Source organism: Adelges cooleyi, unplaced genomic scaffold (assembly GCF_023614345.1).
Source record: "Adelges cooleyi isolate 19-005CV unplaced genomic scaffold, UGA_ACOO_1.1 ACOO_flye_CR_arks_rails_tigmint_CR_PRNA_651, whole genome shotgun sequence".
Lineage (NCBI taxonomy): Eukaryota > Metazoa > Arthropoda > Insecta > Hemiptera > Adelgidae > Adelges > Adelges cooleyi.
Window position 1 is genome coordinate 7,991,285 of NW_026096352.1, and position 14,900 is coordinate 8,006,184.

Genomic DNA, 14,900 nt, shown 5'->3' on the forward strand with positions numbered 1-14,900 from the left:
CCAATTATAATGAAAATTATTATAGTGTACAATTATTAAAATACAGATCATCAGTTTAAGAAAGTAAACGATACAAATACACATTAAATCCATCGATAGTTACACATAGTGAAAGATCGACGTTATACTCATTTACTAATTTCATACATCTAATCACAGGAGCATTTATATTATAGTTTGTTGACTGAAATGGCATATAAAAAATATTTGACTGCCTAGTACTACGACTAGGAACAAAGCATTTTAAATTTGAAAGTAAAATTGGACAATAAATGTTTCCATTAAGTAGTTTAAAAATGAAGCAGAGATCTAGCCGTTTTCGTCTAGTTAGATTTACTCGTCATAGACATAAATTGGTAATTTATGCAATTTGGGAAAAGTGGTAGCAACCCCGTGGGCACAAGACGCGTTATCAGGCCTCCTAATATAATAACATGTAATATTAATGTAATATTAATAACAGCTGATAAGCGATAACGAAGCAACACGCGCTGGCGGTCGTCAATTTATTTTGCGTTAAACCATAGATTAAACATACATATTATGTATAATATACATTTAATCTATGGTTAAACGTTTCGTTATTCCTCACTATCAGTCGGCAGACACGCGGGTGGTGCGGCTGCTGATAACGGCGTCTCGTAGCCGGCAATCGGCGCGGCGGCTGTGGACAACGTGCTTTTGCGTGCACCGTGCAGTGGCCGGTAACGTAGCGCTGGTGCCCGGTGCCGTCACGTCGTCGGGGCGGGAACAACAGCTGCTACTGGCGCTTGCGGACGCGTGTGTGCCCGTCGACCCCGCGCGCACTGCTCCCTTTTCGTGTTCTACCGCAGCAGTCCGCATCGCTCGACGCGCACCCGACGCGACGTTAACCCGACGCGGCCGTTCCAGTCTCCAGTGGTGGCCGACGTTTCAGTTAGCTACCGTGCGAGTTAGCCGTAGTTGCTACGCTTGTCAGCTGCCGGTGTCGACGATACGCACAAGCAATCGTTATCAACGCCCGGTCCGGTGTGCGTGTGTCAGTTGAGTGTGTGTGTGTGTGTGTGTGTGTGTGCGTTTGTGTTTGTTTTCGCGCCGCGCTCTCGGGTACGTACGATTTCGGTTGACCGGTAATTTGTTGTTTTGCCAAATATTTTTAAAAAATCGCTTCTTTTGCGTGAAGGCGCTTAATCTCGGTGTAAATTTTTTTCGGGATTTCTAAGTAATATTGTTGTTGTTCTTGTTTCGAGCATCGAAAATGTCCGCTAACCAACGTCCGATACGTTCCTGTAGTTAACTACGGTCGTCCGATTAGTTTTTTCTGAATTGTTCGGTCAACTGGTACACAGTTTAAAAGTTTGCTTAGTCGATTGTGGATTGCATCCGAGATGACTATGTGTGACCGGAAAAGTACGTTAGCGTTTGCCATACTCTTTTTGGCCGCTTTGTGCAATATCTGTTTGGCGTCTCACGGACATGGGTTGTCCATGAAATCGGTGCAAGTGGTCAACTATACTAAATTTACTAACAATGACGAAAAGTACGTCAATGTTATGGTGGCTGTGTCGGGCAATGGGTTTCGGGAAGACATGAGGGTCAGGCTTACGTCCAGAGTAGCGTTGCGAGGATCTGAATGTTACAAAAACCATCCGATGAAGAGTATAGATTCCGATAGTCGCGAATTTAAACAGGTAATATTATACCCTAATAGATAATTTAAATAACGTAGCATAATAATTTGATTATTATTTGAAAGTTGTTCAATATTGTTTCAGTGGTATAGATACTTTGTAACTTATAACAATTGTTGTTTGTTTAAATTACAAAAAATATATTTGTACAACTTTAGAATACATTATTTAAAATATTATTACCTAGTTAGATATTTGTAAAATTTGTAAAGCTTAATGCTTAACCATTTAATGTTACATTTTTAACACTTTATCTTATATAAGAAGTATTTATGAATCAATTACACAGGCAAAAAGCTCACATTTTCTAAACTATATTGGCATTAGGTATTTCAACTATGAGCAGTACAATATATTACAAATTACAGCCAATTGCCACTTTTTTAAATGTATACTAATTGTTAAGTACAAAAATGTATTTATCTATTTGATATTTTTGGTGAAATATTTAAAATAATGTTTATGCTTATTCTAAATTTTACTTGCCATAATTTTGAATCAAATTTTGTATAGCCGTTGCTTAGAATTGAACAAGTTTTTATTAATTAAATATTATAACCATTATTTTAGAAAGCAAATTTAATTTTATTACACAAAAGTTTCAGTTAATTTATTTGCAATATTCGCTATGAGTAAATTTTTAATTGTTTTGTAGAACTATTACGTCATTTTACTTACTTAGGGTTTTTTTATTTAATTTAATTATGAAAATAATGAAATCAGTTAAAGTAGACTAGATTCCACATCCTTAAAGGTACGACAGTTGAAAGGCTGTTGTGTGCTAGTTTTTTTTTATTATCAACAAATATACCTAAATACACATTTTTAAAAACAAATAAACAGGCTAATATTTTGACTGTGTCAATAAATAAGTATACAAATAAATGGTGTAGTGCAGACAAAGTTTTTTTTTACTATTATTTGTAGGTCTTTACCAGTTGTATTATGTACATGGTCCATAGATGTGAGCCCTAAAAAATGCTGAACACGCACGCTCCCATTCTCCCAGTAACAGCATTAGCCCTCCAGTATTTATTTATATTATTTGTTTCTGTATTGTGTAAAATTATACTGGTATTCCGTGTTTAATATAAAGCTTAATAATAAAAAAAAAAAATTATAATATATAATATTTCATTGTTTTGGTTATTAAAAGAAATGGAAAAAGGAATCCAACAAAATACTCATAGGTAATAATATTTTAATATTTGTAACACAATTTATCACTAATGTTTAACTTATTTTTACTTACATACTTAAATGTTTATGTAAATATTATAAATGATATTAAATTGTGATTTACCTAAGTTTCAAATATCTACTTTGTCCTAGCCATCGTAAAAAAATTTAACCATGGAACGATGCATATGGATGTACGATAGATCTTTTTACATTTTTATATAACAAAATATTATACGGCTTGATAAATTCCTAAATAATATTCATTGTTTAAAATAAAAAAAAGTATTAAATATTCTCTGAAATAAAAAATTACCGATTTATTGTTATTTTGATACACTACAGTGTACCATACATATATCAATTTTTGTTTTGTTTTCTTGTCAAAAATCAATTTAGTTATGCTTGTTTTGGTCATTAGCATACAAGTGGAACATATTAAAACTCTCCAAATCGGATTTAAGACATCAGTTGTCATGCGATTATAACTGTCTCTTCCCGAGGACTCAATCTAATCTCTATAGTGTTTTCAACGCACTTGTTTTATCGCAGCTCGTTCTTACTTTGAAGACACTTGCAATTAGAATGAAACAAATAACTGTCAAGAAATCAGGCTTGACATTTTAAGTATGTTTGGACAGTAATTAGTAACTAATTTTTTCAAGTAGCAAGTCTATATATCAGAAATATACCTAAATGGTTACTGAAATGTTACTATATTGGACAAACAATTTAAAAAGTTCACCACTTTTTCTTCAAATTTGAAAAAATTTACATACCTAATTTTAACTTAAAAACTTTAAAATACGGCGCACTAAAATTTTGTTTTTAAATAATCTAATTATTTCTAAATTTGTAAGGAGTAGTCTAAAGACACAGTAATGTCATTATATGTCAACAAACTTTAAAAAAAACATCAAAATCCATTGTTAATTACGATGTATGGTAAACAACAAAAACAAGTTTTTGTAGACTGTCAACCTTAATCGTATCTTCACTATTACTAAAAATACAATTTAAGCTCTTTATTTTCATTATAAACCTTTTTTTTTTGTACTTCTACCATCTACAGATTGGCTTCAACGTGTTTATTTTAATGTGATTTTTATGTAACTTTAAAATTAAGGTTATTCTATAAAAGGGTAATAGCATGTTAGGTTTGTATTACCTACATTTTCTTCGGTCATTGCTTATAATTATTGTGGGTAGATGTTGGTAGGTATATATTTTAGTTAAGCAAACTTTTTATTTGTACGCGCTGTCCTATTGTTAAAAAATAGCGATGAGTATGTTAATTAATAAATAATCTTATCTATATGGTTTCTTCGAGGTTTATAAACCCCAAAGGAACCCAATACAGTAGTTAGAAAAGTTTACACTTTTATTCTGAAAGTATGGAAAAAAACTAGTTTTATTGTCAATTTTGAGTGTATAGACTAAATTGTATGTATAATCAGTTGCATTGAACTTTCTAAAACAATATTTCGCAATAGATCACAATTACTCACTTGATATACTAATCCTGGTATCGACAAAATGTCCAAATTATAATAAAAGGCCCTAAAAAAAGGCTACCCTAGTATATTATGTTAGTCAAATTTCTTAGATTAAGAATAAGCCATAATTGTTTGCCTAAATGTGCATTTCCAACATTAAATGATTCTCCTTTTGCAATCTTTATTCCAAATTGCATAATTGCGACCCACACAGGCAACACATATAATTTGCTACTGCTATTTTTGAATTATAAACTATTTTTTTGTTGAATAGACAATTCCCAATAATACACCTGATTTTGTTTTTTAATTAATTTACATTGATACTAATTACTTGAATAAAATAGTATTTCGATTTAAAAAAAAATAATACGACGTATTTCCTATAATGTAGGCGTTTACGTGTCATTAAAAATGTTAAACTAAGTATATAATGACGAATAATAATAATAATAGTAATAATAAAATTGCAGAAACTTATAAATATATGTCATAATGGTCTGCTGAGAAAATAAATAACAGACAAATAATTTAGACTATTATGCTATTAAATATGCAGTGTAGTTCTAGGAAAAACATAGGTATTACAGTATTACAGCGAAGCCTCTAACAAATGGTGTTTGTGGCGTTCTCTAAACCAGGATTAGACGGTTTGGTTTTTTTGGTAAAATCATCAACTTATGTAGTTGTTGGTAATGTACTCAAATCTCGACTCTCGATGCAACTAAGTGCACTCGAGTATAAAATACTACTACTGATAAATAAGCACAACCACAAGGTTATAGATATACACACACAACATGTTTAATTAATTTATTCGGAACGCATAGCGCCAAAACAGCTTAACCAAAAATCCATTATTTCAAGAAAAAACTAATTATAGTTTTTTAAATGCCATCATTTAAATGTCAGAGCCAAAACAGTTAAGTTCTGCCATTTAGCGGATTTTTATAGGATTGGGTCAGTTGGGTTTTGAAGTATTATATTATTCTAAAATGTTCAATATAATGAAACGAAATTTTATTTTTTATAAGTTAAGCTGTTTTGGCGCTTTACGCCTCATTTTAGAACTCTGTCTTCATTTATAACTCATTTCCAGAAACAATAAACATACAATTTTTAATGTTTGAATAACTTCTAGCATTATTATATGAGTATTACTTTATTTATATCATTAAAATTAAAACAAAGAAAGGGAGTAAGCTGAACGGAAAAAAGGAAACGGGAAAAGGTCGAAAAATACTTAACGAGAAGTGGTTAGTTGTTCTCAAGAGAGACCTTTTGAGTTGGAGTACCCTCTTCTCTTAGGGTGAGTAGGGTAATGGTCTTGTAGAATAGAGCAAAGAAAGAGGTTAAATGACCAACCTTATTTCGATGGTATGTAATGTAGAATAAAAAAAAAGAAACTGCCCAACCCTCCTGTATCCTTGCTTGCTTTATTACAATAATAATTCATGTAGTGTATTTCATTTATTAACGCTCGTACAGCAGACTATAGTGCAGTCCATGGACAAATAAATTATTAATTCCGCCTGTACGAGTAAAGTAGTAGAACATTTTAGTTTGTGGTCCAAAAAAAATAAAAACGTAATTGTAAATTTTTGTTTGATAGAGAGTACTGCATATTTTTGGTTATATATGTTCTTAAAAAATATTAGACAACAAATTTGAATTTATATTGCAGGAAACGGAAACACCCGTGCGTGCTATCATGCGTTTAGCCTCTATTGTGTTTACCAATCAAAATGCATAGCTCGTACGCTTTTAATTGCTATTTTGGCTTTTTATACATTTTAACACGAAGTGTATGTTTTATTGAATGCATCAAAAAGCATTGTTAAATTATTAACTATTTGGAAACTGACATTTATTTAGGAAATGTATAGGTATGCACGTTTACATTAGACGAAATACACACATACCCGACTGGATGTTCCAACTAAATAAAATATCTTGCTTATTTTCTTTATCTCATAGATTTTCCTTAAATTACGTGAGCAATAAATCGTCGTTGTAGTCTTACGTGTGTGACCACGGAGAAGCCTATATTGATTTAATGAGGTCGACTGAGCTGAGATTTAATTATTTTTTTTTTTATAGTTTATTATCCCGAGATTTTTAAGACATCTATTCACCTCTTTATAGTCTAACCCCACTAAAACTTAATTATTAGTTATTAACTAACGATAAATAATTGGAAGTGTAATTAAGTTATTGTTATTTTATACTTATTTATTTACTTTAATAACTACATAGTACATAAGTGTAGCTCGTAGTTGAATTTGTTCAAAATTTGAAGTACGTGTTACTGGCTATTCCCATTTTGTTGAAAAATAATGAACTTGCCGTGTTACTTTAACCAGCACGTCTATCCATTAGAATGCAATGATATTAAATTTGTTATAAGTTGTTGGTTTAAGTACTTTTAACAAAAAATATAAATTATTTATGGTATACAGTTGATGTTTAGCGTTGAGCTAATTGTTTTTCGTTTTGACTGTAAACTATTAAATTTTAATTGTTAATTATGTTTTTTAGGTTTGGTCAAACGACACAGACGCATTAATGAGCATCGCGTTGAAGTTCGATCAAGATTTAATCACAAGGAATTTGTACTTGTGCGTGAGTGTTCATCAACCGTCTACTGGTTTTGCATCTCAGATCTGGAGCGCTTTGGCTGGCGATAACGATTCACATAACCGATGGATAAACCAAGGCGACTCCGTTGCGCTTCGTTGGTCTGACGACCCAACCGTGCTATACAATAATGATTCCATCCAGAGGTCAGTGATAATCCTGATTGCTTATTCTCTTTATAATGAATGTCCTATAGCCTGTGTTACGTTTCAAATGCTTTTGCATTTAAAAGTCATTAGTATTTTGTATACAGTATGTATAAACAATATTTTGACCCAACGTGATACGATTTTCAAGCAATCCGTGTGTTATTCGAGTAAATCAGTATAGCGGTTCCATAGTCACACTAGGCACACACACACATAATTGTACAACAATGTCTTCTCAGCTTCGCATCGAAGTTAAAACTATCGTGGGTTGGTTTAGGGTTAGGCGTATCTCTAAAACCCCTATTTAGTTAACCAGCGATGGAAATGTTTTTTTAACTTATCATAGTAAGGATCAAAACATCCTTTGCCTCTTCCTATTAAATTGCCCGCCTAATGCCTCGTCCAAATTACGCCTATTATAAATCCTTATTTTGCGAATGTTTTTTGAAATGCTTAACGTTACTGGTCAAGGGTATTAAAGTATAAACAGTACTCTATAAAGTGAAGTTGGACAATATATTTGAGATAAGGGATCATTGTGGTATTTCCTACATGTCTTTTCTGGTGATGACATCATAGGCCAAATGTATCTCTCCTATTCTTGTCGACTGCTTATACTCATCGGTGCGGTGTGCGAGTAATGCTGCCTAATCAACCTGTTTTTGCTCAGATTTCACTAAACTAAGAGCGGCTCTTTTGTTCGGAATTTAAACTTTCTTTTGTCAAAAGATAACTGTTTCATATTATATTGTGTGCGTTGTAATTAATGGTAAAAATCCGAAAATGGGTAATTTTTGTTATAATTCCGTACATACTTGTCTCGACCCTCGGCACAAGCTCGCATAAGAATCAATTCAGCCGTTTACTGTATTTTTTTAAAGAACTTTGTCTGTACAGTTACATGTTGTGAGTGCTTATCGATATTCGATTTAGTTGCGTAAACGGTCGTTAAAACGTCGACGAACTCGTTACCAGCAATATGTATTCACTCTGGAAAGTAAAAATACAGGAGTTATTGGCTAATCGCATACCGAAAATGGCGTTGGAGAAAATGCCGTTTGTTATTTTTGAAACTATTACTGCATGTCTGTTGCGTTAAATAGTTAGTTTTTGGATTTTTTTTTAATTTCAAAACATTTAGACAGAGTTTACTACGCTCTGAACGGTACCCATCACAACTCATTAGCGGTTGTGTTTTCATTTTGGCGCCTTTTGCTGATTAGATGGTATACAAGTAATTTATAAACCTATTATAAAAAAATGAGCAAACAAAATTAAGTATTAATAAAGTACCTACTTAACAAATATTGTTGTTGTCTTAGGTTAAATGTCAATCAATAAAATTAATGTTTCGCAAGTAGTTAGTGGAAGGAAATTTTGATCGATGCGATTAAAATAGGATAATTACTAATTAACAAGCGGATTATGTTCACCATATTTACTAAAATCGCATAATACGTGTTAAATACAATTCACGTTGTTAAAATTTTTAGGTAATTGACATTATAGTTACAAAAAAGACGGTGTAATTAAATAATTTATTTAGGTATAAAATGTATGTTTGACACGATATTTTACAATTAACCAGCTATATTGTAGGTGTAAATTATAGTGTAAACAAATTTTTTTAAAGATATTAATATTTATTTTAATAATTATTAACTATATGAACTATTTGTATTTCAAAGAAAATATTAGCCACTGTTTGGCAGACTTGAATATTGAAAAATAAATAAAATGTATTCCAGTCCTCAATGGTTTTAAATATAGTATTTATAAAGTAAGTACTCTTGTTTAAACACAGAAAATGAAAACTAGTAATATTTATCGCTCCGGCTTTGCTAGACCGTAATATATTTTCATAGATTATGCGATATTAGCAATTAAACTTTTTTACTTTGATCCTTCGGGATGCGGTAAAACAAGTTTCGTTCGATGCTTTATACGACTGCATCATCATCCAAAATTAATCTAATAAGAAATCACTATTTGGTCTTACTGTCGGTTCAGAGCGCAAAAACAGAAAGAGTTATCCAATTTCCTCGACTTGTGATACCGTTCATGCTATATTATTCAATCATTTCGAACGTCACACAAGGGATCTACTGTAATCTGGTATTAGAATCGTTTTAAATCGATTTAGTTTCTCCCCATGCGGGTACTATACAATGCAGTCGAGAAATGCTTCAATGGCTTTATTTTATTTTCGTGTTTCTGAAAGTAGTTTCAACATTTCAATTATAGACCGAGGTTAAATGAAAATTCATTGTGCGTTTACCGATTTATGACTTTAAAGAGTGCTTACGGATGCTCTCTCGATGAATTTGAAATTAGTTGCAAATCAACCTCATAACGCTATTTTTCGATTTTAAAACATTTAAACTGTTAGCTCATATTATATAGAACAAATCTAATTTACAAATTTCAGACCATTTCAAAATTTAAGCGTCACGGCACAACACATTGCAACAAATATTAGTTAAAATAGAGTTTCCTGGTTATGGATTTAAAAATCGAAAAATGTATGTTACCCATCGAAACGGAGGTTTTTATGAGATCAAAATTGTTGAAATTCATCTCGGTTGCATCTGTATGTACTCTTTTAAATCGTTGAAAAGATAATCTTACAGTATTTACGATCAGATACTTAAATAATCTAACTTGAATCGATACTCGTAAAATTCCTTTGTGCATGATACGGATGGGTCATTTGGACTCGAATCGTTTTCTTTGTGTTCCACAATACTTTTCTACTTTAAAATACCAAATGTATTCTTAATTTGAGTGTTAAAATTTCCATTTACAGCCGACGACGACGTCAAGGGAGTACTTTGAAAAATGTCACTCCACTGGGTACTGCTTTTATATCTCCGGTGCATTTGTACGGTCTTCGAATGGAGTACTCGGATGCGGCTGTAGACTACGACGATTTGGGCGTACCACAGTTGTTGGTGCAGAGGAATGCAACGTTTCGCTTGTTTGGCAGCGGTTGGAGCGAAAAGACGTTGTTCGTGTTGACCGCAAAAATTGGCGAAAAAGGTGGACCATGTGAATTCCCATTGGGAGACATTCAAGAGGTGAGACGCTGTTGACGATACTTGCTTTTTCTGTAGGGTCGAGGAGCTTTATTTATCCCCATTTGTGTTTTATTTTTCAGGTGACCTTACTTGGCGACCAGAACACGGTCAGGTTGAATATTATTTTGCCGCAATCCAGTGCATCCGGCACGACACTTTATTTCTGTTCGAAGGAAGGCGACAAGCCAGGTGCCGTATGGACGCACATGGGAAATGAGTACTATAAACAGATAGGCGTCTACGAGAAAATGTTACCGTTTTGGCTGCAGCTGGCCATCATTCTCACCTGTTTGTCCTTCTCGTCGCTTTTCTCCGGTTTGAACTTGGGCTTGATGTCCCTAAATCGCATGGACCTGAAAATCATTTGCAACACCGGTACCGAATCCGAGCGCAAATACGCCAAGGCCATACTACCGGTGCGTATTCACGGCAACTACTTGCTTTGCAGCATCTTGTTGGGTAACGTCATGGTCAACTCCATATTTACAATTCTACTTGACGATCTCACCTCGGGTCTCGTGGCCGTTATTACTTCCACCCTGGCCATTGTCATTTTCGGCGAGATCAGTCCTCAGGCCGTGTGCTCTCGTCACGGTTTGGCCATTGGCGCCAAAACCATTTACATCACGAAAACTGTAATGGTCCTCACCACTCCTCTGTCCTGGCCCATCAGCAAAGCGCTAGATTGGGCACTTGGCGAAGAAATCGTTAGCACGTACAACAGAGAGCGTCTCAAGGAATTGGTTAAGGTTAGTGGACATTTTAGTTATTTCCTTATAAAAAATCTGGCGTGGAACGAGCCTATTGTACGATTAATATTAATAATAAAAAGACAAGCAAAATGGGTTAATTAAAGAGTACCAATATAGCGGTATAATTCACGTTTTAAAATATCTAGGAAAAGTATTTTAACATTGAAAGTATAATATAATTTTATTATATTATTGGGTACTAATATTCTTAAAAAACAATTTGTTTACGTTGGGATATATTTATATATATTAATACATACAACTCAAAAGAGTTATTATTTTTGTATTTAACTATTTCCATGTGTATACATAACATAATTGTATCCAAACATTCGGCTGTAGAGTAAAATCGGCAGTTATGATTAAGCTATCGATTATAGTGTCATTATCTCTTTGCTAATTAAAACTCATTATTGTACCCAGGTACCCAACTAAACTCTGTGTTAACGTATATATAACAAATATGTTTATACCTACAATACAGTAATGTTTATACTACAAATTACACCAATTGTTTGGTTAGTAATGACACAAACATATGATATATATAACGATTGATAAATAATAATGGCTACAATCACTTGCCACAGCGAGTTCAGGTCCCAGTAATGAATCATTTGGCCGTAGTAAACATATCTAAATATTGTACATGGTTGTATATTATATAGTACAGAGCAAAAGTTTGAATACATATTACATACAAAAAAAAACAACATATTTTTTTTAGCTTATTTGTTTATTTAACGAAAACAACTTACTTTATTTACTTAATTTTGGGATGTCAACATTTCCTGATCATTCTTAATATATTTTACAGAAATATAATATATATATATATATATATATATTTACAATATACATGTATTTCCCCCGTAATTTGATATCGTAATGTCGCGCCGGTTTCTAGTCTACTACAATTCGCTTTAATGTGGTCTGAACTCTAAAGATAATTGACTATTACAATATTGTCCTTTTTAAATGAATGTATTAAATTACTGATTAATTGTATTACACATTAGTCCGTCTTCCATTGATAAGTCAGTCCGTCTGCGGTATGCAAAATACTTATACTTTTTAAAGAACCCGAGCATTAATAATAAACGATTTGAGGGAGAGGGGGAGGTATTTATTTGAGTAGTCATTAATATTTTTGTCTTTAACGAACGTTTTATTTGTTATGTATTTATAAAGTTTCCATAAAATAATTATAATTTGGAAGGTATAATTCGAGAGAAAATAAGAAGCCTTTTAGAATTGAAAGTCATGGATTTATCTTATGACGCCAAAAAATGTAATTTAATATTTTTTTCTCTTCTCGAAGTGGTTTTATTTACTTAATTCATTATTTATGGGGTTAAGCAACACGTATTAAAATTTTTTTAAGAATAATAATATGTGGCTAATTGTCAGTTAACTTGCATGAGTTTTTATCCTAACCAATATCGGCCTATGGTAAACAATATGAACTGGAAGTTCATAATACTTACCTTTTGGATGAATTTCAGATTCATAAAAAAAAACGAAATCGATTAAGCGTTTTATTCCATTATTTTAATCGACTATAACGATTAAATTAACATTGTACACATTATGTACTTAATTTTAGTTAATGCATGTAAGACTAATGATCAGGTAGTAAATTGTATGCAAGAATAACGTACTGCTTGTTGGTGTAACTATTAATATAAATATATATTTTTGTATGTACATGTTTATTTTATATTAGGTTCAGATTAGCTATCACCGTAAACAAACGGAGCATATTTAAATGCATTTTTTTTTAACAATTTTAAATTTATACTTTAACTTATTAAACATCGATGGTCTATTTATCACTAAGCTAAAAAAACTAATAGATACTGCTATTTACGTTTGTCCCATTTGTTCACAATTTTTAGTATTAATTTGATTACATTGCAAACATTATATATTATACATAATTTATATAGTATGTCTATTGATCTTCTAACAGCTTTAAAAACGTTTTCTGCGTGTAATTGTCAACGCCTTGTGAGTATAGTATTAAGTTTTCTATTGATATTTTGATTTTTAGATAAAATACATTTTTTTACTAGAAAATAATTAAGCACCTCTATATTGCGTTACACCGATATCAGTATCTTACCGCTGACCGCTATTTTTAAGTTTAATCAATTCCAATGATGGCTGTTTTTGAATATTTTAGACACATTCAAAAAGGCGTTAGCACTTGAGGTTTTAATCTTGTATTATCGGCCTGATTGACATTTACAAACAAACCTCTCTGGGGACGTGTATCCCGTCTAGTAATGCTCAAGTTTCTGGTGTAATGAGCATAGTATTTTGTGAAGTGTGGACAGCGATCGCGTGTACGTCATTTATACAGAAGAAGATATTCTTTTAGGAGTCAATAGCGATTACATTGTTCTCTAATTGGTGTTCGTGTGCATAATCGTTTAAAATTGTTGTTAGTGGCAATTGAAATAGCGGCGTGACGAGACGACGGTTGCCATTGTTTTGAATGCAGAGTGCGTGTGTGTGTGTGTCAGTGTATATGAGTGTGTGACGGATCACTGAATAAACAATATGTGTCAAAAAAACGCGTCACCCACTAAACCTTGCTTGTTCGGTAGATAAACTCCTTTGCGAACACAAAAATCAGAACCATTAGCCAATAGGATAAAATAGTGGTAGGTATAGTGGCCGAATAGGTAAACACGGCAGAACTTCTACGCACTACGACGGGAAACCACCGCACTAAAATCCCCTTCCCCGGAAAAGGTGATGACTGTTCACTATTATACCGATTGATAACTTTAGAGATGCTAAACATTAGGATGTGGTTAAGTTTTAATTTATTCTCGGTCCAGTGTGTTTATGATGACGGGCCGGTAACTGAAATTCGTCGAACTTAGAAACGTTTCGCCTTAAACCTCTTCTATTATTTATTCGTGCGAGTTGTCGGCGGAGGTTAATTATACCGGATGTATTAAGACGAACGTTGCCCTCGTTTCGTCAAAATAAATATTACAATAGCCTTAAAAAAAATTCCTTTAAAAGACCCGCAACTTCTCTCGCATCCGGCGGATTTTGTCTCTTCGGTTGCAACGCAGAGGAGATTTTCCCTGCACCGCTTTTAAGGCCTTAATGTATCTGCATGAAAATTAATTAAAATTGACAATATATAGTAAATAGTAATATATAGTATTGGTTGTTACATTGTCGACCACTATTTAGATGGTAGCACTACTGCCGGTAGACATTAATTCTCCACTGCTGTTATCGTTTACCGTTTCGGTTATTTCCGATGTAGAAATGTGATCGATTTACATGTTTTGCCTAAATAAAGTCATTATTTGAAATAATTGATTAACCCGTGTTAAATTAAACGCTGTCGATAACGCTCGTATGTAACCAAAAACTCCGTTAAAAGAGTATTTTAAATATGACATTTTTTTTTTTATTGCTTTACGACATCTTTAAAGTCTATTACTAAAATCTTGTCGTTATGTAATCTGTTAATTTTACAAGTTGAATAATTCTAAAACAACAAAATATATTTATGTTAATAATATGCTCATACGTTTAAATGTATGACCAGGCCTTGGGACACTGATACAAATTAACACAGTAATATTACTTATCACCAGAGATGGGCAGAATTATTAATCCCGGATTACTGGATTATTTTTTAATTAATCCAAGTAATCCGTTATTCAAAATGACGGATTTATGGATTACAAATAATAATTAATTAGTATACTCTGCCCTAGTAGGTACTTTAACAAAGCTTAAGTTTATCTAGCTTAAACACATTTTATATAACTACACTTTTTTGTCAATTTGTTAAATTTTTAAAATAAATTATTTTGTTATTATTGTTTAATTTTATAATCTGAAAAAATATGATATCATACTATAATCAAGTTAACATTTTACATTTAACATTTTGAAATCTTTA

At 32.4% G+C, this 14,900-nt stretch overlaps 1 protein-coding gene across 2 annotated transcripts in view; it reads left to right on the forward strand.

Annotated features, from left to right (window-relative positions):
- The first annotated feature begins 851 nt into the window (after positions 1-851).
- The window catches only part of LOC126844411 (unextended protein), a 58,157-nt gene continuing 44,108 nt past the window's right edge, over positions 852-14,900 (forward strand). Inside the window, exons 1-4 of one of the 2 annotated variants that reach the window (XM_050582593.1) lie at positions 852-1,670; positions 6,884-7,128; positions 9,938-10,208; positions 10,289-10,957. In XM_050582593.1, the coding sequence (XP_050438550.1) occupies positions 1,368-1,670; positions 6,884-7,128; positions 9,938-10,208; positions 10,289-10,957 (1,488 nt within the window). In that variant the 5' untranslated portion in view covers positions 852-1,367. The remainder of the gene's footprint in view (positions 1,671-6,883; positions 7,129-9,937; positions 10,209-10,288; positions 10,958-14,900) is intronic. The other variant, XM_050582592.1, reaches the window with a different exon arrangement.